Source organism: Leptonotus elevatus, chromosome 1 (assembly GCF_054856555.1).
Source record: "Leptonotus elevatus isolate MCC_2025b chromosome 1, RoL_Lele_1.0, whole genome shotgun sequence".
NCBI lineage: Eukaryota > Metazoa > Chordata > Actinopteri > Syngnathiformes > Syngnathidae > Leptonotus > Leptonotus elevatus.
The window spans coordinates 37,758,480-37,783,970 of record NC_141239.1 but is presented as its reverse complement, the minus strand read 5'-3'; the positions used below and the strand labels follow the sequence as shown (position 1 = coordinate 37,783,970).

At 41.3% G+C, this 25,491-nt stretch overlaps 1 protein-coding gene across 7 annotated transcripts in view; it reads left to right on the top strand.

The window, feature by feature from the left end:
* Nucleotides 1–25,491, top strand: part of apoltp (apolipoprotein lipid transfer particle homolog) — a 46,731-nt gene that overhangs the window by 4,747 nt on the left and 16,493 nt on the right. For 3 of the 7 annotated variants that reach the window (XM_086097424.1, XM_086097408.1, XM_086097434.1), the window contains 37 exons: nt 342–500; nt 892–1,010; nt 1,099–1,314; nt 2,403–2,561; nt 2,638–2,822; nt 3,468–3,650; nt 3,769–3,860; nt 4,635–4,804; nt 4,931–5,084; nt 5,151–5,227; nt 5,465–5,645; nt 6,747–6,902; nt 7,087–7,220; nt 7,653–7,811; nt 8,058–8,241; nt 8,332–8,543; nt 8,760–8,948; nt 9,019–9,161; nt 9,239–9,398; nt 9,495–9,578; nt 10,607–10,744; nt 10,867–10,983; nt 11,060–11,152; nt 12,156–12,376; nt 12,472–12,665; nt 12,744–12,980; nt 13,763–13,992; nt 14,097–14,261; nt 16,068–16,145; nt 18,630–19,001; nt 19,826–20,170; nt 22,756–23,091; nt 23,207–23,338; nt 23,795–23,947; nt 24,015–24,131; nt 24,209–24,382; nt 25,282–25,486. In XM_086097424.1, coding sequence (XP_085953550.1) covers nt 342–500; nt 892–1,010; nt 1,099–1,314; nt 2,403–2,561; nt 2,638–2,822; nt 3,468–3,650; nt 3,769–3,860; nt 4,635–4,804; nt 4,931–5,084; nt 5,151–5,227; nt 5,465–5,645; nt 6,747–6,902; nt 7,087–7,220; nt 7,653–7,811; nt 8,058–8,241; nt 8,332–8,543; nt 8,760–8,948; nt 9,019–9,161; nt 9,239–9,398; nt 9,495–9,578; nt 10,607–10,744; nt 10,867–10,983; nt 11,060–11,152; nt 12,156–12,376; nt 12,472–12,665; nt 12,744–12,980; nt 13,763–13,992; nt 14,097–14,261; nt 16,068–16,145; nt 18,630–19,001; nt 19,826–20,170; nt 22,756–23,091; nt 23,207–23,338; nt 23,795–23,947; nt 24,015–24,131; nt 24,209–24,382; nt 25,282–25,486 — 6,423 coding nt within the window. Of the gene's footprint in view, nt 1–341; nt 501–891; nt 1,011–1,098; nt 1,315–2,402; nt 2,562–2,637; nt 2,823–3,467; nt 3,651–3,768; nt 3,861–4,634; nt 4,805–4,930; nt 5,085–5,150; nt 5,228–5,464; nt 5,646–6,746; nt 6,903–7,086; nt 7,221–7,652; nt 7,812–8,057; nt 8,242–8,331; nt 8,544–8,759; nt 8,949–9,018; nt 9,162–9,238; nt 9,399–9,494; nt 9,579–10,606; nt 10,745–10,866; nt 10,984–11,059; nt 11,153–12,155; nt 12,377–12,471; nt 12,666–12,743; nt 12,981–13,762; nt 13,993–14,096; nt 14,262–16,067; nt 17,169–18,629; nt 19,002–19,825; nt 20,171–22,755; nt 23,092–23,206; nt 23,339–23,794; nt 23,948–24,014; nt 24,132–24,208; nt 24,383–25,281; nt 25,487–25,491 lie in introns of all 7 variants that reach the window. The other 4 variants (XM_086097399.1, XM_086097389.1, XM_086097381.1 and 1 more) reach the window with 2 other exon arrangements.

Here is a 25,491-nt window from a genome sequence, read left to right as displayed (position 1 = left end):
GTTTAACAAAAGTCTGCTAGTTTAATGCGAACACACTGTGAAATCTCACAGTCAGGCTAATAGAAATGATCATAAATGTTATTGTAATTTTAAACCTTCAAAATATTACTTTTACACTCATGGAGCAGTAATACATACAAACGTAGCATATACAGTAACAATAATCACACTAAATTTGACTTGCCTGTATACTGTAAAAACCCATAACAAGCAATCACATTTTAAAATCGGAGGCGGTTCACTTTATCGTGAATTTAATTCTTGGTTATCCACTTGCATTAGAAAATAAGCATGATGTTTAATGTTTCTAATTTTTGCATTGATTTTGTGTTTCCGTGTAGTTGGCTCATTTGTGTGGAGCCACTTAACTAATATCCTGAGAAGCGAAGACCCCATGAAGCAGACCCTCATAGATTCTCTGCCCGGTGACATAATCAGCAGAGATTTTGAAGCAGATTTTTTGAAATACTCTTCCTATTCAGACTACACAACCACAAATGGTAAGACTGATAATTGGGTCATTCTCATTTCAAATTTAATTATTTATGCTTATTTAGTACAATTTAAAGTTAATAAATGTATATCTAAACAATTGTATGTTACACTTATTATTCACAATAATTACCGTAAACTAACCAATTATTAACCAATGTGTTGTATTTATCATAAATACATTAACCATTTGGTAAATGAGATAGATTGATTATAAACAATAGTAAACAAAAAAACTAATTGATTAATGCATTCTATGGGGGGAAAAAGCTAAATTAAGACAACAAATGTATCTTAATCAAGGTATTTAGAATGATCCCCTATTTACTTCTCATATTTAATTGTAGCTTCTGCAAGAATCATGCACTTTTGATATGTTTCTGTCTTTGAATGTTTCAGGCATGGGGATCACTAATGTGGAAACAACTGTCATTTTCTCCCCCAAATCCTTTCTTCCGAGTTCTGTCTCCGCTAACCTGACAGTATATTTCCACGGTCGAGCCAGTAACCTTCTCGAAGTGAGTACTATTTTTGAATCCCCACTCTTTGTGTAAGGTAATACTGTGTACATTTGTTTCCAGTATTTACACTCAATTTATATTCGAGGTGGATCTTCACATTGAGAATGCTGAACCCCTTTTGAAGAGCATTTTGGGTCAGTTGAGTCCATCCACCAATGGAGTGCCCATTTCTTCAGATCAAAAGCATTCAGTGTCCAAAGAGGCAAGGAGGACAAGAGGAAAAATAAATGAAGACCACCTAGGCGGGAAAGACGCGTGTTTATCCAGCACCGACAGTTATCTGAAGCAGGCCAGGGCATTGGTGAGGTCACAGCAAATGACGATGCTGCTGTCTTATCTTAGGCGTGTGCAGTACAGTGTGTGCTCAGAAATGTACAGTCAGGACAGCAGAACTGACACTGACAAACAACGGGGCATGTGGTTTTGTTTGACAATAGACAAAAAGTTATTTATTTATTCTCACCTAAAACTAGCTTGGTCTAATATAAGGGATTATATATATAAAAAGAAAATCAGTTTATCGATATTGTATGCAAAAACAATAATGCCTAGTTTAGAAAGGTATTACTTAAAACAAATCGGTGAGTAACTAATTGCCTATTGATGCCACAAGATGTCAGCAAAGCTTTGTCTAAATGAAGCTCCTCAACTCACTGTAACGGTTCCTTGGCATCAAAATGCCATCAGGTGGAGTCCAAAGTAATACTCTTGACTACTCTGACTGTAAAGACAGTGAATAACAGAGGATTGGTTTTAAACAGTACTCCAAAAACATATTAATTCGGGAATGCTGAACTGTTAATATGTGAATATGCTCACTGTATTGTTGCAGTAGTGTAAAGCAGTTCTGCATAATTACCGTGAGATTTTTTCTAGTATTTTTCCCATGTGATGTAGCTAAATCAGATTACCAAGCACTGTGCGGAAGGAAATTATTATTTATTTACTACAGATAATGAATCTTTGTTGAGCTATCTATTCCAGTGACAGATAGTGACAGGTAAAGTAATTAAATGCTCTTCTACTAGATGGCAAAAGGTATGACGAACCCATTTATCCATCTGTTGCCATTCCTGGAACAGAATAATATTTATGTGTTCAACCAAGCAGTGCACATTTAGCCCTGTAAATAAATTTGTAAGTAAATTGAGACAAGGTCATTATTTCTTTGTATATTTACTGTTTGTGACATTTTTGTTTGGTGGTGTATGGTAAGATATTTCTAAAGCAAAATGTGTCCTGGCTCAGTGATGGTTGGGAATGAAAACAACATAATCACAATATGTACAGTATTATAAACCTTTTTCAGTATGTGTCAGTGTATTTGTGTACCAGATTTGGTTTCAGGCATAGTGTGCGTGCAACATGTATTCGTTTTGTGTGTTGCAGTTATCCACAAGGAAAAAAATGGAAAAAGATGGCCTGAAATGTTGGGTTGGTGTGAAAGTATTTGGCAATGAGCTCAGCATGTTCACGTGTGACGATCTCTCTGCTCAAATAGACCAAATGTCACTCAGCGCGGCAGGACTGGCTGTCAAACTGCTCAAGGTGACCTGTTGGTCTCGCTCGATTATCATCATCTTTGTTGGGTTTTCAGATGGTCTCTTACATCTTTCCTTTCCAGGGTCATGAGGTTCAACTGAACCACAGGGCTGCGCTCTTGGCGGAAGAGTTAGTTCTGCCGTCTTTGTCTGGCTTACCTGTGAAAATAGCCACCAATATGACTTCCTTTCTTTCACTGCGGCTCAAAGGAAACATCAACTACAGGGATACGTCGCATTTCTCACTCGCTGGTTACATTAAACCCAAGTAAGTCGACATCTATGGAAAACTATTTGAAAGTTTTCAATATCCTTGTTACCCACCGTAAGGTCCATGTACTAGTACAGGGGTGCTCAAGTTCGGTCCTCGAGAGCCCCTATCCAGCCTGTTTTCCAAGTTTCTCTCCACTAACACACCTGATTCGTGATCAGGATCGTTATCAGGCTCCTGGAAAGCTCGCTGAATAGCTGATGATTAGATTCAGCTGTGCTGCAGGAGGGAAACATGGAAAACAGGCTGGATAGGGGCTCTCGATGACCGAACTTGAGCACCCCTGTACTAGTATGTTCCTCACCCTTTCCTGTAAGACAATTCAGCACACGAGTAGACTGTACTAGTCATTTCCCCCACAACTACTATGCAATTAAATCTTCCTTTAAATGACTGTACTGCATTAGTAGCACTACACTAGTGGCCTCCTGGGACCCTACAAGTAGTAGTGTGCAGATATTTACTAGTTTACAGTTTTGTTTTCTAATTTTCTAACTAGTATGCCAACATTGTCCTACTAGTGTGCTCAAGTGCCTTACTAAGAGAAATAGTGCGTACTGTTTGAACGACTCTCCGCAGACACCTGCCAACTTAATTTGATTGTCAGTGTCAAGCTGTGTTGAGTTGTGTCTATTTCCCCAGTGCTTTTGTAGGCCTGTCAGCCAGGATGGGGGTTGATGGCACCCTGGGTCATGCTGCAGTGCACTGGATGTCTGAATTGGTCAGCTCCACTAGCCTGGATGGGAGTGTCCACATGCAGGAGGGACAAGATCTGAGAGTCACACTTAACACGCCAGAGGAAGCCGTGGACATCATGTCACTTAGGTGAGTGCACATTTGCGCAGAAAAAAAAAAATCTCTGCAAATTTCCTGGCAAGAAATGTTTGCAAGGCAAAGGTGTTTTGTCGATTATGTTTCAACCATACTTGGATTTGTTGACCAGCTCACGAGTATTTCAACTCAGTGGAGATCACAGCGAGGAGATTAAAGGTCCAAAGAGTCGTATCCAGCAGACTGCCTGCACACCCAAAAACTGTAAGACATTCACGTGTACACTACAGCCATCAGTGATGCGATCTATCAAATATGCACATCAGCAACCTTGACACTAGACAGCCATTTAGTCCAGAAACAACAAGGATGATGGGAGGGTTTTATCTAATCACAAATTGTTGAGTCACTGCTCTGTGCAAAATATCAAATATATAACAAGAAAGGAGCATGCAGCATAGCAGAGTTAACTCTAAATTGCCCATAGGTGTGACCTGCGAATGGCAATGTTCGTGCAAAATTGCCACATCATAAATGTACATAATCTGTACAATCTATGTAAATAAAAAGAATAGTGAAGTGTGCAGCCTTTGTCTTCAAAATGCATGCAAGCGCTCTATGAAGAACTCTCAAAATATCCACACTCACTCCTTTATTCTTGCCCACTTCCACACTTTGTGGCAACCCGCTTCTTCCTTGACAATCATGCTATGTTTTTATGGTTTGATCAAAGTGATTCTGTATAGTATTCTGTATGTGGAGTCTCAAAATCCAATACAGAGTCGCAGTTTTCTGTCGCAGCACATCGGTAGAGATGTACAGGCCTCAATTGCTCAATGTGCGGGTGTGAGTCATTTTTTTTTGCAAAAGGTCCTTTGTAGTCAAGTTCGGCCATATTGTGCGGGTGGCGGGCCTTACAGACAGCATTAACACCACTTTTTTTTTGTCAGTCTTATAATTGGCTAGTGATCAGCTGGGACAGAATATGCATCGCCCTCTTGCCTCTTCTTCTGATACTTACAGAATCTTTCTTTTCAGGGTCAAAGTTGGTTGGCTGGCAACTTTGCGCTAATGCCTCCTACCCTCGAGCTTCTGGGGGCATTTTGCTGCCGCCCTCAGGTCTCGCCCACCTCTCCATTCGGCTGCTGAAACTGGACAGAGGTCTCCATTACTACTTGCTTGAGGCTGCCTACTCAATGGTCCCACTGGTACTAGAACTCTATCGAATATGATGCCTGACGGAGCGAGAGCTCTAAATGGATACCCAAATAATATTATAGCATCTTTGTCTGGTTTAAGGCTATTAAATGTTCAAACCCTACCTTTGAATTCAGGTAGATAGCTGGTTTCCCAAAGAGGCTCATATCCATCTCCTTCTGGCTACTCCAAAGTCATCCATCCCCAGGGACATGTCACTTGACCTGGCCTTTAACCCTCGCAGATTTTTGCTCAGGGTGTCGCATCCTCTAAAAAGTATCCTTATACAAGGTTAGTCTTACAAGTAACATTTAACAAGTTTTGGTTTGCAAATACATGAGTGTTTTGCTTTCTCAGGGCAACTTGAACAAGAGAGGAATACAAAGACTGCAAAACTTGAGCTAATAATTGATGGCGTTCATTATTATGTTATGGTAAGTCTAATCTTTACGACTTTCCTGAAATGTTCCCTCTGCAGTAAATCTATTTATATTTGATTGAGATACTTTGCCCCCATTCTAATCTGTCAGGCCAATATGTGACGAGTCATGTATGATTATCCCTGCGAATAAGCCACACTTTTTCAAACAGATCTTAGTTTGGATTTTATTCGATGTGCGTCTAATGTTCTGGCCCGTAAGTTTACTTAAATCCATTTTTTCCTATTCAAGGGTTTGGTGGACAAACAGACTCTCATCTCAGAGCTTAGGACACGATATCATTTTGAAGCCAAAATGGCTGCCAATAGAAATCCAATCATCCTCTCTGCTAATGTTACCCGTGGACTGGGCAGGAAGATGAGCTTTTCTGCCACCGTGAAGAATGTGTTCAGACTACCTGCGTCACTTTCAGGTATACAACAGATAGAACCTTATTGGGTTTTATAGGTCATTGAAATTTTTGAGGACAGTTAATGCACCATCTTTATTTTTTTTAAATGGTCCATCTAGCATTTTATATATATTTTTGTTTTGTTTTGATGAAATGCCATCTTATAATTTCGTTTTTCCAGCTCAACATCGCTTAAGTTATTATGAAGATTTCATCCGTCGTGCTGTTTTGGCACAACTCAGTTACAGATTTTGGCACAACCCAGTAACAGTTATTTCCAAAAATATTGCTGAATAAGTCCTAATTACATTTTTAAAAAGCTGTATTTTTAAAATGGTAATTAGGTTTTGGTATAACTATAATTACACTAACTAATGATGTTAGAATTTGTACTCAAAATTACAACTATCTGTGTTCGCTGCTATGCTGACTGGCAAAGAATAAAGTTAGCTATATAATAAAATAAGAACAACTTTGAGATTGATATATTTTTTTTGATATTATGAGAAACATATTGCATTGGTTTGAGTCACGCACTCCATTACGACTGAAACAATTTGAAAAAATATGTTTAGAGGAACTAGCTTGATTAAGTAATGTAATGATTCATGCAACTCACTTTTTATCTAACATACTACTATTTAAAATATAGGCGAGCTGTGATAAAATGTTTTAGAAATTGCAAGAAAGACAGATCATCGAAATCATTCAAAAACAGCTGATTTAAAACTTACTGTAGCCTACCTGTTGCATTTGATATGTAAGTTTGTCATCAAGAAAGAAGGACGGACAAGAGAAAAAAAAAGTCATTTTATGCCGGAATGCTCAAGATCTCTTTGATATTTTAAATCATATTTAGAAATCCCTTTTGCTACGGTCACAGATACTTTTTGTCTCATGACAACTAAATTTTCCGTAACACGTGCATGATTTTGCACACGCATTATGGATTATTTTAAATTTCTTGGGGAGTGTGGAATACAAAATGTCCTCCAATTCTGGAATAATATATTCTATATTGGTATATATATATATATAATTATTATTTTTTTGTACCATTTTGGCATGTAAGTGGCTCATGTGTCCTTTCACAATAGACGAAAATAACATATGTGTTTGTAGTGGCCCTGGAGCGAAGGAGAGACAGCCACAGCAGACGGTACTCTTTGGAGGCGGAGCTTCTCTTACCTGGAATCGTTGGCAGCAGAATGCTGGGACTCATGGAGCAGAAAGGGGCGCTGTGGAGTTCGGCGCTACGCCTTAAATATGGGCTGGGTGGTGAGTGTTAGGAAAACATGGTTGTTTAATAAACAGAAACGTACTCACTAGCTAATGGCTTCAACCCTTAAAGTGAAATAAGTTGTTTTCATCAGTTTTTTTGAGGGGTTTAGCTAGCGATATTTTTTCAGTGTATGTCAATATTATTATTACAGATTGCCATGTCTTTTGATTCCTTTTGCAGGTGATGCCCGGCACCTACATCAAGAGTGCCACACATCCCAAAGTGTGAAGAGTGAGAGGCACGCTAACCTCACGTACACAATGAGAGCTGATCATGAGTTCTACTGTTCTAACACGCCCCCTATCAACCACAAAGTAACTGTTTTAATAACGTGACAAAAGTATAGAACAGTAAAAAATAACAAAAACATTCTCACCTGGTTATTAAATGTAATGATGACTACAAATGTGCTTTGCTACCAATCAAAGGTGGGCAAAATGTGGAGTTTACTGTGGACCAGCTAGCTGTCTTTTTTTTTCTTCTTTTTTTTTTTCTATAAAGAGCTAGCTGTCTGAAGTTGAAATATGATTGGTAAAAGGAACAGTCCCGTTGGTAATATAGTTTAAATGACATGGTTGAGGGCAGATTAGATTGGCATGGCAACATGTGATGTGATGTGATGTGAAATTCACGGAACAAATATTCTAGGTTGTAAATCTAGGTTGTAAATGTATGTCAGTGCCTCTGATCGTGTTGAGGCCAACAAAGAAGGCCTCACAAAACCTCCACATTTGTGTTCTTGTCAGATCCACTTGAGGCACGAAGAAAGCCCCAGCCATGTGAGATCATCTGTGGACATGAGCTATGGTAAACACTGGGACGAGATAAACAACAAGCACACGCTTCTTCTGAGCCAGTCCTTTAAAAATCAATCCACACAAAACCACACCAGCTACGCATTGGAGGTAACTTTGAACTTTAGATTGAGATGATCGGGTTTAGAATTCAGATTCGGTTCTGTTTGTTTTGAACCTAACAACTCAGCAGGATTTGTTGTAGATTCGTATTGCTACTACTGTACAGTGTACACTTTATAGAAGTTCACATAATTGTGATTAATTTAAGTCAGTGTATATTTAGTTATAGTGTTGTTGTTTTTTCTCCTTTCCAATTCTGATTCTGAGACTGAAAAATTCCCCAAACCTTTTCAGTTCAATTTCCAGGTTCCTGAAAAAGATTTAAACTACCGCACCCAGCTGTTGCACTCTTACCTTCGGCAGCTTGGGTGTGAGAGCAGTACTCATCTTAAAATCAACTACAACAACTTGACGCCACTCGTGGCTGGTTTACACTGGAAAAGTCCTCCAAATGAAACCCCGCACAAGAAATGGGAAGGTGAACTTGACTGCGATTGTATCATCTCGAACGCTTTGAATGTTGTTTGTGTCAATACGAAGTGACGGATACAAAAATTGACTTCCACAGGAACATTTAATATGGACACTCCATGGCTGTACATTTACACTACCCACAAGCTGAGTCAGCACCATCACCACACGCTGCAGCTCAACTCTGAATTTACAGCCAACAAATGGGTGACCATCCGGAATCTCATCCTGGAGGCCTCCTACAGGGATAGAGGCCGCGAGAAAGAGGCCCGTGTCAAGCTCCACACTCCATCTGTCGCATTCTTGCAAGTAATGTCAAATGCTACCTTATTAATCGTATGTTAGGTTTAGTGATTCTGAGTGGTTCTCAAGCTGGGGGTACCTGAGCCATAATTTGGGGTAGTTGCACCGTATCTACAAATATAAAAGCTGGACACATTTCGTCGAATCCTGCTCCTCAAACCTGCACAGGATGCTAAATGCACAAACTACTTGACGTACTGTGTGGTGTCCATCACTCGGCAGGTCGGAGGACTGGGTTTCATGGGAAAGAAGAATATAAAAGCCTCCTGTTCTCTAAGCTCACTTTGGACTGCTCCCCTGAGAGGCGACATCTCTCTGGAGACCCTGAAATCCAGCCTGACTCTGCAGATGTCTTCCAGTTACGGCAAACAAAACATCACTTTCACAGCTGCCCTGAACACCATTGACAAGGTGCTTGCAACAAATTGCGAAATGCATGTGCTTACCTCAGTTTTCACAAACATTGATTGTCCCGTTCAAGCTTTTGAAAAAGAGGCAAGCGATTTTGAGGGTGAGCTTGCTGGAGGCCAAAAGTCGTCCCACTGAGTTTGAGTTTGAAGGGACGGTGGAAGAACTGAAGAAGGATAAGAAGATGTATCAAAAAACGGCATTGCTCCATCTTAGGTCTGTTCACTACTGACATTTACCCCTGAAAACATTTGCAGTCGTGACTTTGATGTAAATAAATCAATGTCGCACAGACAGCCTTTCAAGACATTTCCTCAGAAGCTTCTCCTTCAGGAGACTTTCACCGTGGACCTCCTGAAAGGCCTTTACATCCTGGAATCAAGAGCAGGTTTTTATGCCAATAAAGAGATCAATCACACTCTGACCATCGGCTACAAACTGCCAAGCCCTTTTGTAAGTAGAAACAAATCATGACTTTACAAAAGAACAGTGAGGTGTTAATTGCGGCATTCATGAAGTGTTTTATTTAATCAATCTGCTAATATTTAGGTTTGCTCCGCATTGATCCATCCTTTCAACACAGAAACATTCCCATCAGACTGTGAAATCTGCGTCACCATGTCGAGCAACCAAGTAAGACCAATGACAGTCTCCATGCATAAGTGTCCTTCATTTTTCTTAGAATTTTTATATCATTCTGAATTCCAGTTGTTGCCTAATCTATAATACTGTATATAAGCACAGCTGGCTCACCCATAAGGCAATAATAGGCTCAACACATGGTGGAGCCACAAAATTTAATATGATTTTATTAAAAATATTTATAACTACAAACTTTTAAAAGTGAACCGCTTACATGAATTCAAATGTAAAGCAATACCCTATTAACATTACTACAAATAATAAATGGCTAATCCCCTTTTCCACCTATGTATACTTTAGATTTTTAATCCTAGTTGTGTTACAATTCAAATTGTCTAAAACTTTTTTTTTTTTTTTTGACATCCGTGTTAGTAAGTGTACACATTATCACTATTATTATTACGTCGATTAAGAATGATTTTTGATTTAAAATGTTTTGATTGACAATAATTTTTGCTTCAATTAATAGATGTTCTAGGAATTCTAATCTACTCCAGTCTGACTCGCTAATTCTAATTATTGCGCTACTCGCGGCACTTTTATCACTCAAAAGAACGGCTCCACTTGATTGTGACTTTTTCCTTCTACTCTCTAATGTGGCTACAACTTAACAGTGTATCAGACCGCGTGGAACCACACTGCCTCTAAATGGCCAAATCGGGTACAACATGAACAGCGCTCCCAATAAAGGCACACACAAACAAAGAGAAGACATTGTCAAATAATTTCAATAAAATCGATTTTGGGACATTTAAAATCGATTCTGAGTCGTACTAAATGAGAATCACAATTCTTATGAGAATCGATTTTTTTGGGCACACTAATAATAATAATATTAAATATTTTAATTCTAATTATTAAATTGTTTGAAATTTTATTTCACAGTTTAAATTAGGTGACATGTAATCGTAAAATAATACTACATTAAAGGCAATGGTAAAAACAACACAATTCAATTTCTTTTGTAAGTGTATGCAAACAGACTCAACCATGTATCGACATTTTTGTTTTTCTTCTAGACCCAGAAACACATTCAAGGAAGGCTGCGGGTCGGCAGCCAAGAGAAGCTGGGTTTCTTTGGGCAAATTATTTTCAAATCATTGCACACAAGTCAGCAAGTGATAAAAGTTCGAGCCAACATTACCCATCAGCTCCAGGTCAACTAACTTCTGACACAACGTGACAGTTTGCAGCATATTAGATATTTTGTTCATGTTTTTTTATGTAGCCTTTACACGTGATGAACCTTATGACAAGGTCAACATTTTTGCTGTTCCAGCTGCAAATCCCCTCCTTTGCTTTGGTGGAGGGAGATGTATGTTGGAGCCCCAAAAACAACACAGAATTTGATTATCTAGTTCGAGGGAGACTGAAAATTGAGCGACAGGAGTGTCAAGTGAGTAAATAGTTAAGGTCTTCATTAAAGTAAAACTGGAAATGCTTGCTTTTCTGAAACTCCATTTTCTTTTTAGCTTTCAATGCAACTCAATGGAACTTCAGACAGATTTCTTCTTTATTCATCTCTTAGGCATCCTTTCAAATCTAAAATCCCCAAATCTTTAGAGGTGGGTTGATTTTATGCTATTTTAATGTGTATTTTTTGACTGAACATAAAATATGAAATGTGTAGTTATAAAAGTTCACACACCCCTGTTCAAATGCCACCTTTTTGTGATTGATTGAAATGGACTTGATAACTGAGATAATGTGGTTGCAAAAGTGTGCATACCCTCTAATAACTGGGATATGGTTGTGCTCAGAATTAATCAATCATGTTCCTTTTAAATGGGAGTCACATACACGACTGTGGCCAATTAATGGGGAAGTTAAAACCCCCCAAAATTCTTGACAATAGTTTGTTTTATGCAGCCCCACTAGTCTAAATACGTTTTTCTGCTTAATATTGCGTTAGTCGAATATGGGCAGCAAAATCCAGCAGTTTTTAGGAGGCGGACATTTTGCGTAAAACTGGTCAACTGTGGTTGGTTGTTACCTGAGCGCTGAGCAACTGTGATGTCATCTTCAGTTAACAGCAAGTGGCAAAATGGCTGCCCCCCTGAGATGGATAAAAATGGCTGGATTTTGCTGCATAACTCTTATAACTGTTATGTTTAGACTAGTGAGGTCACATATAACATATTATTGTCAAGAAACATTTAAGGTTGATTTCCCCTTTAAAGTGCCTCTGATTAACCCCAAATATAGTTCAGATGTTCTAGTAGTCTTTTCCAGGTTTTTTTTCTGTCTGTATGGCAGAAGCCTGAAAGTTTTACTGCTAACACCAACTATAATTTCACACTTCAGTATTTGTAGTTCCCGAACTGTTCATAATTCCCTCCACCTTGACCAAGTTCCGGGTTCCATCTGAAGAAAACCAGCCTGAAAGCAAGATGCTAACAACCAACCATGCTTCACTATACTCGTAGCGATGGTGTTATTTTGGTGATGAGCAGTGCTGCATATATATCTTTTGAAATGATGGCCAAAAGAATGGACCATAACACATTTTCCACATACGTTATGGCCAGTTAGTGCATAACCACCTGATGCTGCTATTTTCACATTTAGGCAAAAGCCACTTCTATCAAGTTCACACCAACTGGCGGAGGAAGTAGCTCCATTCGTGTGAACGCTGATGAGAAGAACAAGCTGATACTCGATGCCCAGATCGCTCACTCACTCCTGCAGGAAGACAAATTTGTGCTACTGACGTTCAACTTATCGCAGAGTTTGCTGCATGGACTCACTGACTTGCATGTAAAAATGGCTGCCAACATGTCCCGACACAGGTATGCATTGCCATCCAGTTCTCACGTTTCCCACACTTTATCAGAAAGTATCGATACCTGGATAGCTTTCTTCTTCTTCACGTCTGGCCTTCTAGTGTGTCTCTACATGGTTCGTATACAGAGGGACGCAACACTCTGTTGGCTCAGGTGAAAGGGTCTCGAAGGAACAACAGGGGTCTTCAGGTTGCAGTGTCAGGGAAGCTGATGCATTCAATGACTAGCTTTGCAATTCTGCCCGGTACCCTGGGATTAGATGGCATATTGGGACTGTCTGACAACATTACTGAAGGTGAAATTACTCTTGATTTATTTAAATTTTTTTATTCTTGATTTTATTATATATATATATATTTTTAAATCATTCTAGGACAAATACGAGTTAGAGTGGAGGAGACTTCATACAGCATGCAGCTGAAGCATCAGGAGGAAAAGGAAGATGCTCTTGACATGTTGGAAAATAAATTGCATCCTACCCGTAGCTGGATGTGTGTTCTGTTGGGGGCTGAGAATTTCTGTGTGAATGTGAGTAGGCACTTGGAGGAAAAAGGGGCTGGGGAGGTCCACATTCAGTTATCTCACTCATCCCAACTACTCAATGCCACAGGTAATCGGTAACTATCACTTGATTACCCATATTTACTCATTCAGTGGTGCCTTGTGATATGAGCTTGATTTGTTTTGTGATCACACTCATAATTCAAAACAGACTCCGTCTCCCATCGTTAACGATGTCCACCTTTCTCCAATGTACTCCGGTGATGAGCGACGAAGACTGCAGTAATTGTTGGATGTCGGCCTCAGCCGCCGTCCGTCGTCTCGTCTCGATACATGGATGTACATGGAAATAGTCACAATTCATCAGTAAACTGTAGTAGTCTAAAATAAGTCGGTCTTTGCAGAGGATAAATAATATATGCCTATGAGTATAGTGATATTATCTGTCTATATCTGTTGCATAAAATGTTATTTAACGTTGTGACACCGATGCTATTCATTAGCCTGCCTATGGCGTTTTCCATGGGTTGTTAGCATTAAGTTAAACAAACTCTACCAAGTCAAACTTTGTGGTTGTTTTAACAGTGTGATTGTTGACTGAACACTTCAACTGTGAGGGGCAATAAACAGTGTGAGCCCCTGTTTTTAATGACTTGTTTACTTTCTGCCAAACTGCTGCTTGTTGTGAATTGAGTTGAGTTGAGTTCACTCCCATTATACAGCACTTGTATATCAAATCGTTGCTCAGAAGTCAAAGCAAACAATGGGCCAAATGATGGCTCAAATTTGTAAGTAGGGTCGCTTGTATATCAAGGCACCACTGTATTTCTGAATAATTTTTTTGACATGTAATCCACCAACTAAGCCGTTCTTGCTGTGTGACTCTAATAGGTCTACCTGCGAATAGTAGTGTCCAGGTGAGTTGGGACCAGGATGAAAGTAGATTGTCAGCCGTTGCAGAAATGCAAGCTGGACCTGAGCATTTAAAAGCAGAGTTGAATGGTGGCAGGTCAAACCAGCTTGTCCCACGATGGGAAATCCTCTCAGAATTGCAGCACAGAGTCAAAGCACTCCAGAGAAGAGGCATGCCAAGTTCCATGCGAGCCACAGCGCATTGCCAGGTGGTCAAAACGACCTTCTTTCGTGTTTATTATGAATTTCAGGCATGATTATTGATTTTCATTTGATGGTGCCATTTTCATTGTGTTTTTTCCTCTTCTAACAGATGGATACCACTGTGTTGGACGCAGCACTGGTATTTCACGCAGAAGAGAATAAAATGATTGACATCCTTTTAATTGTTGCAACACAAAACAATACAGCTGTAGTCATCGCATCTCTCTGGCAACAAATAAAGCTGCTGCAGGGGATCATACCCGACACGTTACAGGTCAGTTTTATTGGTTGTACACGCTTTTGCCTTTTTTAAGCATGACTTATTTTGAACCCTGAAACAAACAAACCACTAAAAAAAACACCCAAGAGAATGGACAGTAAAGAAGATTTCCTTGTTTTCATTGTGGTCCACACATCATTATGGTTTAAAAAGCAAAACAAAAAGTGTCTAACTGTGTTACGGTGCAGCAACAATAATGGTTCGGTTTGTATTGTACCTTGGTTTCAAGTTCATAGTTTGATTCACTTTGGTTAGAGTAGGGGAACAAATCGGTGACTCGTCGACCAGCAAAGTCATTGTTTGTGGCAGCCCTAGATGAGAATTAGTATTGAATAGATTAAACAGAATGGGTTAGTGCTCAACATTAAGCTATGTTATTCACATGATGCAATGCAGAAAATTAAACCTTCATTAGAAATGTGTGTGTGCCCCGTTCTGCTGCGTTGGGCTTGGGGCGCGGGCCGTGTTGGGGTGGGGGGTGCTCCTGGCTCCTGGGTTTGCTCTCCGGCCGTTGGCCCCTGTGGGGCCCGGGGGTTGTGCTTTGGCGCTGCCATGACCTGGGGAGCCCTGGGGGGTTGTGCTTGCTCTGTCCTGGCCGGGGTCGACAGCTCCCCTCTTGGGTGGAGGTTTTCATGCATGCCAGATCCACCACACCAGCATCTATCGAAATTCAAACACAATCTTCTTCTGGTCGTTGAATCGGTGGAAGCTGATGTCTGTGGATCTCACTCTGCTTCATCTGTCCTTCCTTCCTTTCCTCAGTCTTTCCTTTGGGTTTGAGGTTTCCTTGAGGTTTCCCTAATTTATTGGAATTTAGATGTTTCTGGGGTTGGTGAAAGATTCTGGTTGGTAACCCGGTGGGTAGTAGGTGATGTCTGGTCGGTGCTGGATTTCACTTTCCTTTCTTTTCTTTGATCCTTCCTCGGGTCTCCTGACAACCTCACAACTCTAGTTGGATTCTGAAGTATTTGGTTTAGGTGAACGGTATGGGATTTTTTAATAGGTTTTAGGTGAATTCATGAGTACACACTCACACGCACAAACACACCCGCACATGCACATACTCACGCACATACTCGCGCACATACAAAACAAAAACAAAAAAGAGAGAGCAATGATGATGACATGTCGAATTAGTAAGATTACCGAATGAACAATACTGAGCTCTCTCAGGAAAAAAGAAAGAAAGAAATGTGTGTGTGTGTGTGCACGCGTGCATACATGTGCATTTTTATACCATCTGCCTTCCCGACTGAACCTCCTCCCAGCGCCTAGATAGTCAAACATTCTAGAACCGCCAGTGCTAGTAGGGCCAGTGAATTTCCATATCAACAAGTTTAGCCTCAGAAGTGATTCTCAGTGACAAGTTGGTTGAAATCTGTCAAGTAATGTCTTTTTCATATTAAAAAAAACAAGACAAAAAACGGGAATCTGTAGCTGACATGATAGAGAAAAAACGAGATCAGCTTTGGATTCCGCACCTAAAAATTAGTTTAAAACAGCTGTCAGACTAAACTCAACAAAAATGGTGTCCCCCAGTATGATCCCCCATCATTTTAAATAATCGTCTTGCATTTGGCACTCATCTTTATAGGTTGTTTTGAATAAATGTTTAGGAAAATTGTCTGCAAGTTTTCACTGTGGCCACACAAAATGGTCTCGCCGGCGCCTTGTGTTTGACACGTGTTTTGTCGTTCTCATGATTCGCATCTGCAATGTGCTATCCTACAATGCTATTTTCTTTTCTAGTTTGTGCTTTGAGCAACGAAGTCTTAACAACAGGGGGGTTTGTTTTCACAGATGAACTGCACAAGGGTCACGGCTGCAGACTATCTTTCTGCGCAGTGCTATGGAGACGCGGCAGGTCGCGCAGTGGAGGTACGAGCATCTCGCTCTCATAGACCCCGTAACAGGCTCTGCTATGCTTTGTCACTTGCATACCTGGGCCTCAGGGCAGACGCTAAAGGCTGCTTGAGTCCTAACGGTCAGAGAGAGTTCAAGGCTAACCTCACGCATTCTTCTGTCATGCTGCTGAGTTATTATGGGGTGCCAACAAAATCTGGCCTCAGGCTGCTCCTCCGGCCTGGGCCTCAGAGGTGGGCTTTGGGAATTGGGTTGGTGGTTGGCTTGTGGATAACTGACTTGAATTTGGGACTGAGAGTGGAGAACGGCGGTCTTTATGGCTGGCATGGACAACTTGCGTATGGGGGTCAAAACGTTATACGCACGGCTGAGATGACTGGTCGCATGAGGTTGGAGAGCTGGTGTCACATCTGGGCAGATGTCAACACATCGTGGGATTCAGTCAGCTCCAGCCTTCTGGTGTCTTTGCGATGCAAAGGCAAGGGAAGGTTAGTGTTGGAGCAGATTAGAAGACTCAGTGAGGATGTGCTGCAGAAGACAACTTTAACAGCACATGGACAAGCAGTGAAAGATGGACTGAAAGCTGCTCTTCACTTCCAAAACCAACAAGACTCCATCCATTGCATCTTCTCTGCACTACTAAAGGAACGCAAAGCTGAACTGAGCTGGACCTTCCAGCATCAATGGGCCGCCCTCTTCTCCATCTTACCAAACATATTGGACATTCAATGTTCTGGTCAGCTCCACAATACCTTGCTCACTGGTAGCGCTCAACTCTCTGTCCAAACCCGCTCTGCTCAGTCAGACATTGCCGTGGCCTCTGAGCCGTCCCCTTCGCTCAGAATGACGCTTCACCAAAATGTGACTCGCAGAGTACCAAAGGCACTCACTGTGGGTGCGCTGTCCACAGCTGGCCAAGCCAAGTTTCAGTTGGAAAGTGATGAGTGTTCCGTGCTTCTGCTGAATCAACAAGGGAGAGAAGAGGACAGGAGGCGCCACTGGAATGTGTTTGTTCATCGGCAATGTGTCTTTCTGAAGGTTAGACAGGAAACAAGATACGTGTCAGAAATCTTGTTTCCCATCTAAAAGAAAGCAGGAGAGACATTTTCATCTTGAAGATGGCTCACTACTTTCTGTTTGAGTAGAAGTGATATGGTATACTCTTTCTAAAATTACTGGAACATTTCAGTTTGATGTAAAAAAGACGTACGTGAAACATCTTAGTATTATTATGGGCTAATGAAGTAAAGATGCACCTCTAGCAAAGTTATGGAAAAGCTTAAACTTTGTGAGATAAAAGATGTGCTTATGATTCCTATCTCATCTGTGAAACTCAGTTGAGGTAATATCATAGCTTGGGCTTGCATGGCTTCTTCTCGGAGGAGCTTCAGTGATGTAACGTATGATGGCAGAAACAGCTAAATCAACTAAGAAGTCTCCTGAAACATTTTTTGATGCAACCAAAATGATTTGGAGAGTTCATCAAGATAATGAGCCAAAATATGGCACAAAGTGGAAGGTTGATTCATTTTCCAGACTTAAACCCTATGTGGTTTTACCTACAAAATAGGAGATTGATGGGAGTACAGTGTTCCCTCGTTTTCTGCTGGGGTTAGGTTCCAAAAAATACCCGCAATAAATGAAATCTGCAAAGTAGTTAGCTTTATGTTTGACATTTATTATTAATGTTTTAAGTCTCTAAAACGCCTCACCACACAGTTTTACACTTTTATCATTTCTCACATTTTTCTCTTGTTTAAACATTCTCAATGTTCAAACCTTCATAAATTTGATAAAATACGTACATTGCTGTTAAAAAAAAAAAGCATACAAAATTGCACTAAAAAAATCCGCGAAACAGCGAGACCACGAAAAGTGAACCGCGTTATAGTGAGGGAACACTGTAACTTCTTTATTCATCTTTTGATGTCAAATCCAAATGATTATTAGTCCACAGTTAAAAAAGAAAAAGAAAAAAGAAGACACATTCTTACTGTTCAATTGCTTTTGGAAATGAGTGTAAATACTCAATGCAAATGTTTTGTTTTTGATTGAGTAGTGTTGGTGGCTTCAGTTGACCTCCGATTCCCCCCCTTATCATGAGAAGATACAGCACAACTTATAGTTGCGTTATCTGACAGTTATTTATATAGTATAGCGTTAAACTGTTTTTCACCAATTCAAATTGCCCTATTTTTGGGCGTGGCTAAAGTGCAGTGATGCACTTTGGCCCCTGGCATGAGCATTAGAGGCCCTCATTGTCGGCTGTGAGTGTGCGCACATCAGAGAAAAAGGCGGAAGATTGAGGGTTACAAAAAAATTACGCCACGTGGGATATATTCCAGACTCTTTAAGCATTTTTAGAAAGACATTTATTTTCACTTTGCAGGGACTTTTATGGCCGTTTTCTCAATGCATGTTAACATGATTTTGGTTTTATTGTGCTAATGATATAGTCATGTCCTGTTCCTAATTTTACTACTCTTGTTTTTGTTGTAGACACACCTACCCTCACAGACATCAATGGACATCTCCATGAGTCGTTCTGGTTCCTCTACAAATTTCAGCATTGATCTCCTGGCGCAGGATAAACAGAAAGGCAGCATTACATTGTCGCTTACCTTTCAGCCTAGTCTTAGTTTGAATGCATCAGTCCAGCACTCTATAGAGGCAATACAAGCGCTGGGGTTTCCTTCTAATGGAACAATGGTCATCAGTGTCTCAGCTGCACACCTACCTATTGTAAAGTTTGGTCTGGAGATTGGAAACTGTCACTTCAGCGGCCTTTTGGATAAGTCCAAATCTTCAGAAGCAGAGAACAATGGATTTTCTTACAGTGTAAATATGGCCAACTACTGCCCTGTCTTACAGGTAAGAAATAGTGTACAGCATTTTTAGGCTTTTCATTTGGCTCACGCAAATAGAACAGTGACAAATCATTTTTATGACACAGCCCATTTCTACAACATTAAACTGCAATCATAGCAACAAACATATTGTTGACAATGGCAATTTAGAAAAAAATGACAATGACAATCAAAATGGAGAATCAATATCTTTGTAAAGACAACATTTTTGAATTCTTATTCACCTGTTCAGGCGTACTTGAAAGTTGTAAATAATTGACTATAGAATTTACAGTAAATAACTGGCAAAAAAGTTGCCAGCTAATTATTATAAAATCTGTTAATTACTGTAAAAATCTATTACAGCATTTTACTGTAAATTATGTTTTACTTTTTTTTTTGCTGTATATAAATTACAAATTATAAGATACTTACTGTATTATGTATTTTTTCAGAATAAAAACAATTATTTTTGTAATTCACTTTCTAAAACTTTGACTCTAATGTCATAATATTGGTGCTTTATTTTTGGGGAAAAATACTTTATTTTTTGTAATAATGTGACTTTTTATCTCCAATTTTTATTTATTTGTTCTAGTAAGGAAAAACAACTTTAAAAATGTTACAACCCCCCCCAGAAAACATCAACATTTAAATTCATATGGAAATAAGGGGTACGGGTACATACAGTAGTTTTAATTAGCATTTGGATTATGAGGGGTTCTGTGGAAAAATCTTGTAAGTGATCCCTTTCAGAACCCCTGGTCTACATGAACAAGTATGACAGGTATGCAAAGCAAATTAGCAAGCCACAAAAAAATGTTTCTCATCATGTTTCCTCTTCCACAGGGAACAATCATTCCTGTGAACCTGGTTCTTCAGGGGTCTTTGTCAGGGGTCCAATGCAGGCGTATGATCAGCTCCTCTCTGAGGGCAGACAACCAGGAGCTCACTTTTGAGCTACGGGAGTCCTGCAGCTCCCCACATCTCTCTGCAACCCTTACACACACTTTTTCAGGATTGAGGAGCCGAGGTGTTCCTCGGATGATCATCATTGAGGCCACTTCTCCAGGAGACACTGAGCAGACTGGGGCTCTCTTTGTAAAAGCTGGAGGCTGTCAGATAAGATTTGTTGAGGACCGAGACAGGTTGCGGCCATTCTGGGCTCTGCATTCGGATTGCCCAACCTTGCAGGTATGGTGTTAGGGAGAAGTAGCATAAACATTTACTTACTTTTAGATGATTCCAATGGAACCTGAGACATGACAAAAATGATTAAATTGTGGCCATGAAACACAAAATTGCAGCCATGAAATATGTATAATATGTGCATGAAATACTTATTCATCCATCCATCCATCCATCCATGCATCCATCCATCTTCTACCGCTTATCCGAGGTCAGGTCACGGGGGCAGCAGCTCCAAGAGGGAAGCCCAGACTTACCTCTCCCCAGCCACTTCAACCAGCAACACCGGCGCGATCCCAAGGCGTTCCCAGGCCAGCCGAGAGACATAGTCGCTCCAGCGTGTCCTAGGTCGTCCCCAGGGCCTCCCGCCGGTAGGAAATGCCCGGAACACCTCTACAGGGAGGCGTCCAGAAGGCATCTGGACCAGATGCCCGAGCCACCTCAGCTGGCTCCTCTCAACGCGGAGGAGTAGCGGCTCGACACTGAGTCCCTCTCGGATGAACGAGCTTCTCACACTATCTCTAAGGGAGAGCCTGGACACCCTGCGGAGGAAACTCATTTCGGCCACTTGTATCCAGGATCTTGTTCCGTCAGTCACGACCACAGCTTGTGACTATAGGTGAGGGTAGAACCGTAGATCGACCGGTAAATCGAGAGCTTCGCCTTTCGGCTCAGCTCCTTCTTCACCACAACGGACCGATACAGAGTACGCATCACTGCAGACACTGCACCGATCCGCGTGTCGATCTCCCGCTCCATCCTTCCCTCACTAGTGAACAAGACCCCAAGATACTTGAACTCCTCCACTTGGTTCAGGATCTCATCTCCGACCCGGAGAGGGCACGCCACCTTTTAACGACTAAGGACCATGGTCTCGGATTTGGAGGTGCTGATCCAACCGCTGCACACTCGGCCACACCGAGAGTTGGAGATGACAGCTTGATGAAGCTAACAGCACCACATCATCTGCAAAAAGCAGAGATGCAATGCTGACGCTACCAAATCGGACCCCCTCAACGCCTTGACTGCACCTAGAAATTCTGTCCATAAAAGTTATGAACAGAATCGGTGACAAAGGGCAGCCTTGGTGGAGTCCAACCCTCACTGGAAATGAATCCGGCTTACTGCCAGCAATGAGGACTAAACTCTGGCACCGGTCGTACAGGGACCGAACAGCCCGTATCAGGGGGCTTGGGCCCACAGGTCTGCCCGAGGGACATGGTCGAACGCCTTCTCCAAATCCACATAACACATGTCGACTGGTTGGGGCGAACTCCCATGCATCCTCGAGGACCCTGCAGAGGATGTAGAGCTGTTCCACGGCCGGGACGAAAACCACACTGCTCCTCCTGAATCCGAGATTCGACTTCCCGTTGAACCCTCCTCTCCCGCACCCGTGAATATACTTTACCAGGGAGGCTGAGGAGTGTGATCCCGTTTCTCCCAATCACGCCCCTCCAGGTCTCACTGTCATTGCCCACTTGAGCGTTGAAGTCCCTCAGCAGAACGAGGGAGACCCCAGGGGGAGCGCTCTCCAGCACACCCTCCATGGACTCCAAAAAGGGTGGGTACTCTGAACTGCTGTTTGGTGCATATGCACAACAGGAGCCGCCCCCCCACCCGAAGGCTGAGGGAGGCTTTCCTCTCGTCTACCGGGGTGAACCCCAACGTACAGGCACCAAGCCGGGGCCGAATAAGTATGCCCACACCTGTTCTGCACCTCTCACCGTGGGCAACTCCAGAGTGGAAGAGAGCCCATTCCCTCTCGAGAAGATTGGTACCAGAGCCGAAGCTGTGTGTGGAGGAGAGTACGACTATATCTAGTCAGAATTTCTCTGCCTCACACACTAGCTCGAGCTCCTTCCCCATCAGAGAGGTAATATTCTATGTCCCAAGAGCTAGCTTCTTTACTAGCTTCGGACCGCCAAAGTTTGGCTGCCACCCAGCTCGCTACGCACCCGACCCCTTTGGTCCCTCCTACAGGTGGTGAGCCCATAGGAAGGTGGACCCACGTTGCCTTTTCAGGCCATGGGTGAAGGCCCGGCCACCAGATGCTCGCTTTCAAGCCCCGCCTCCAGACCTGGCTCCAGAGGGGGGTCACTGGTGACCCGCGTCCGGGCAAGGGAAACCAAGATCCATTTTTCTTACTCATCATAAGCGGTCTGTTTGAGCCATGCTTTGTCTGCTCCCTCACCTAGGACCTGTTTGCCATGGGTGACCCTGCCAGGGGCATAAAGCCCTAGACAACATAGCTCCTAGGATCATTGGGACATGCAAACCCCTCCACCACGATAAGGTGATGACTCACGGAGGGGGAAATACTTATTTGTAGATTTAATGTCATTCTCATAAACAACTTGGAAATGTGGGTTAGCAATTGGAGCACACCTTTGCAAGTACCTGCAATGTCCTTAAGGTCAACTTCTCGTTATTTTTGAGCATTTTGTGGCAACAATTTAGTATTTTGTGTCCACAAATTGTCTATATTGTGGCCACAATGAAACATTTCTGTCCTCAATGTCATGTGTGGGGTGTCGTGGATTCCACCTCTCCTAGTCAAAACATTTTCAGTGGCTTTTATTTCTTTACAGGTTCAGTTGAATGGATCAGCCTGGCGGGAGAGTGAGGGTAAATGGGCAGCCGTGGTGGACGCAAATTTGGACGGTAAAAGCAATTTCCTGCAGCTGGTTGCACAGGCATGGCCAGAGTTAAGTGTGCAGGGTGAGCTTAGGCACAAGCTTCCTCTTCTGGGAATTTTCCCTGAACACAGCAAAGTGACGGTAACAGGCAAACTCGGGAAACAACAATATGCCACAGAAGCCCTCCTTCTATTTGATGAATGTGCTGTGAGAGCCAGAGGATTTGTGATGTCGCATTCTGGCCTGCAGGGGTCACTTGTGTATCACAATAACTGCAGTGTAATTCAGGTAGTGTGTGCACAATATAATAATAATAATAATAAGGCAATCAATTTATATTTACACAGTTGCTTGCTGTTTGGTTTTATTTGTCACATGCCGACTTCCTAATTGTGCTTTATAGGAGTGGGGTACTCCAGACATGATGCAGGTCTCCGGGTCATTGACTGTCACCCAAACTCATGTGGAATCTGACGTCTCCATGGCGATTGACAATGCTGAGTTACATTCATTAGTCGCTCTGAAGAAAACCAAGGTTTGAAAATCATAACTCGTGAATGCAATTTCTGTAGTCATTGCATGTGAAAGTCGAAGAGCTGACACTGAACTGAAATGCCGTGGAAATGAATTGAATTGTTGAAATGTGAACTGTGAGACTTGAAATTGCCTGGAATTGTTTGAATCAGTCAAGAAATGTGGAAGGGGGAGGTAAATATGTTAAATATTGCATAATGTGATAATTTTATTGCGAAAATGTGGCAAGATGGGGAATGTTATAATAACTGTCTATGTTTATTAAACGAGCTGAAGTTGGAATGGTTTGAATCATTCAAGAATTGTGGATGACAAAGGTATATTTGTAAAATATCTCTTAATTTGGGAATTGTATTGTAAATGTGTGAATGTTCTTCAGTATTCATCCAATAAGCACACACAAGTAGCAACCCTATCCTTAGAGATCCTTAGTATAATGTCATATGTTTCTTTTCAGGCACAATATGAGGCTTTGCTTCATTTCAACCACTCAGTGCCCCTGTTAAAGAAGCTTGGTCTTACAACTAATGCCGAAATGTCACTGAGTTCTGGGAATCGTGGCAATCAGTCGTCTTATTACAGGATACACTGCAGAGCACACAACCAAAAGGTAAGAAGGTTGTGGGATGTTTGGTCTGTATGTTTTTAAGCTCAAAATTGCCCTGTTTGGATTACAGTTAAATCAAGAGACGATCATCGAGAAAGCATTTCACACGGTTATTGTGGAGAGTCATTTCAGACATACACTGAGCTACCTGAATACAATGGGAGTTCCTGGAAACAGTAGTATCCAGGTAGATTGGGCCAGTCGCTAACTCTGATAATTAAAGAGTCAATATTTTACATGTTAACTTGGGTGTTGATTGTGCAGGTGGAGATTGGGTCCTCTGAAGAGAAGGCCTTCGCCATAAAGTCCCGATTTGGACATCAGCAAGCAGGACTGAGGCTGAATATTAAATGTGTTCCAATGACCAAAGAGATAAGAGCAATCACGTGGCACAGTTTCCCGTGGCTACAGCAAAGAGGAATACCACACAATATCGAGGTACAGTAACAGTACTACACTATATGGAGTATAACAGTGGCATGATACTTGACTCATTGAACTATTTTCAGCAGTAAAAAAAAAAAAAAATTCTATCTAGAATGAATTTGATAACTTCATTATTTTTCATGTACAATGAATACCTTGCCCCTTGCTATCGACCGAAGATGACCTCACCTGTGCTGAGGAAGTAGGTAACGACTCAATCATAGCTCACCTGTTTTCTGGGTTTGGTCACCAAACTCGGCCATGATTGGTCGTTACATACTTCCTCAGCACAGGTGAGGTCATCTTCAGTTGACGGCAAATTGAGAAAAAATAAGTTTTTAAAGATATTAACTGTAGGCTCCATGAAAAATAAGGAAGTTATCAAATTAATTCTGGACAAAATATTAACTTTTTACTGCTGAAAAGGGCTCAATGAGTCAAGTATCCCTTTAAACCAGCCATGTAAGTGAACATTTTTGTGTTGTTGCGAAGAACATACTCATAAGCCATTAGATGCAGTCAACCCACACAATATTACAGTTCATCATTTGTGCTTATTTCTATTTTAGACAAATTTGTATTATTTAGTGTAGATACACAATATAGAAGATGAATGGATGGATGTACAATTAAGCGTTTGTTTAAGTTCTCTTATGTTTTATAGGAAACTTCAACTGGCCGTGATATATATGTTGTCTGCCATTTCTTGACAGCGAGAGTTAGAACATGCCTCAAGGAATACTTTTACTAGTGTTTTTCAAATAAAATATAATATAGCCTTTATTTTGTATTCAAATAAACTGCTCAGTGCTCATAAAGTTGACATTAAACATCTGTTGTTGTTTTTTTTTATAGTGCCAAACAAACGGTATGCATCATTTCATTCTTGTTTCCATGTATTTATCTTGAAGGGCTTATGTTCCATTCAAGGAATGCCGTCCCAGCTTCAATCCAGGACTCAAGTTACTCTAGATGGGCACAAGCTGCTGGACTCGGGTGTGAATGTGAGCTCAGTCGATGGACGTCTGGCTGTGCTTCTCTCTTACGTTCCCTCGCCTTCAAATCAAACATGGAAACGCTTCAGTCTCAACACTGCAGTGACTCTGCACTTTAAAGGTCAG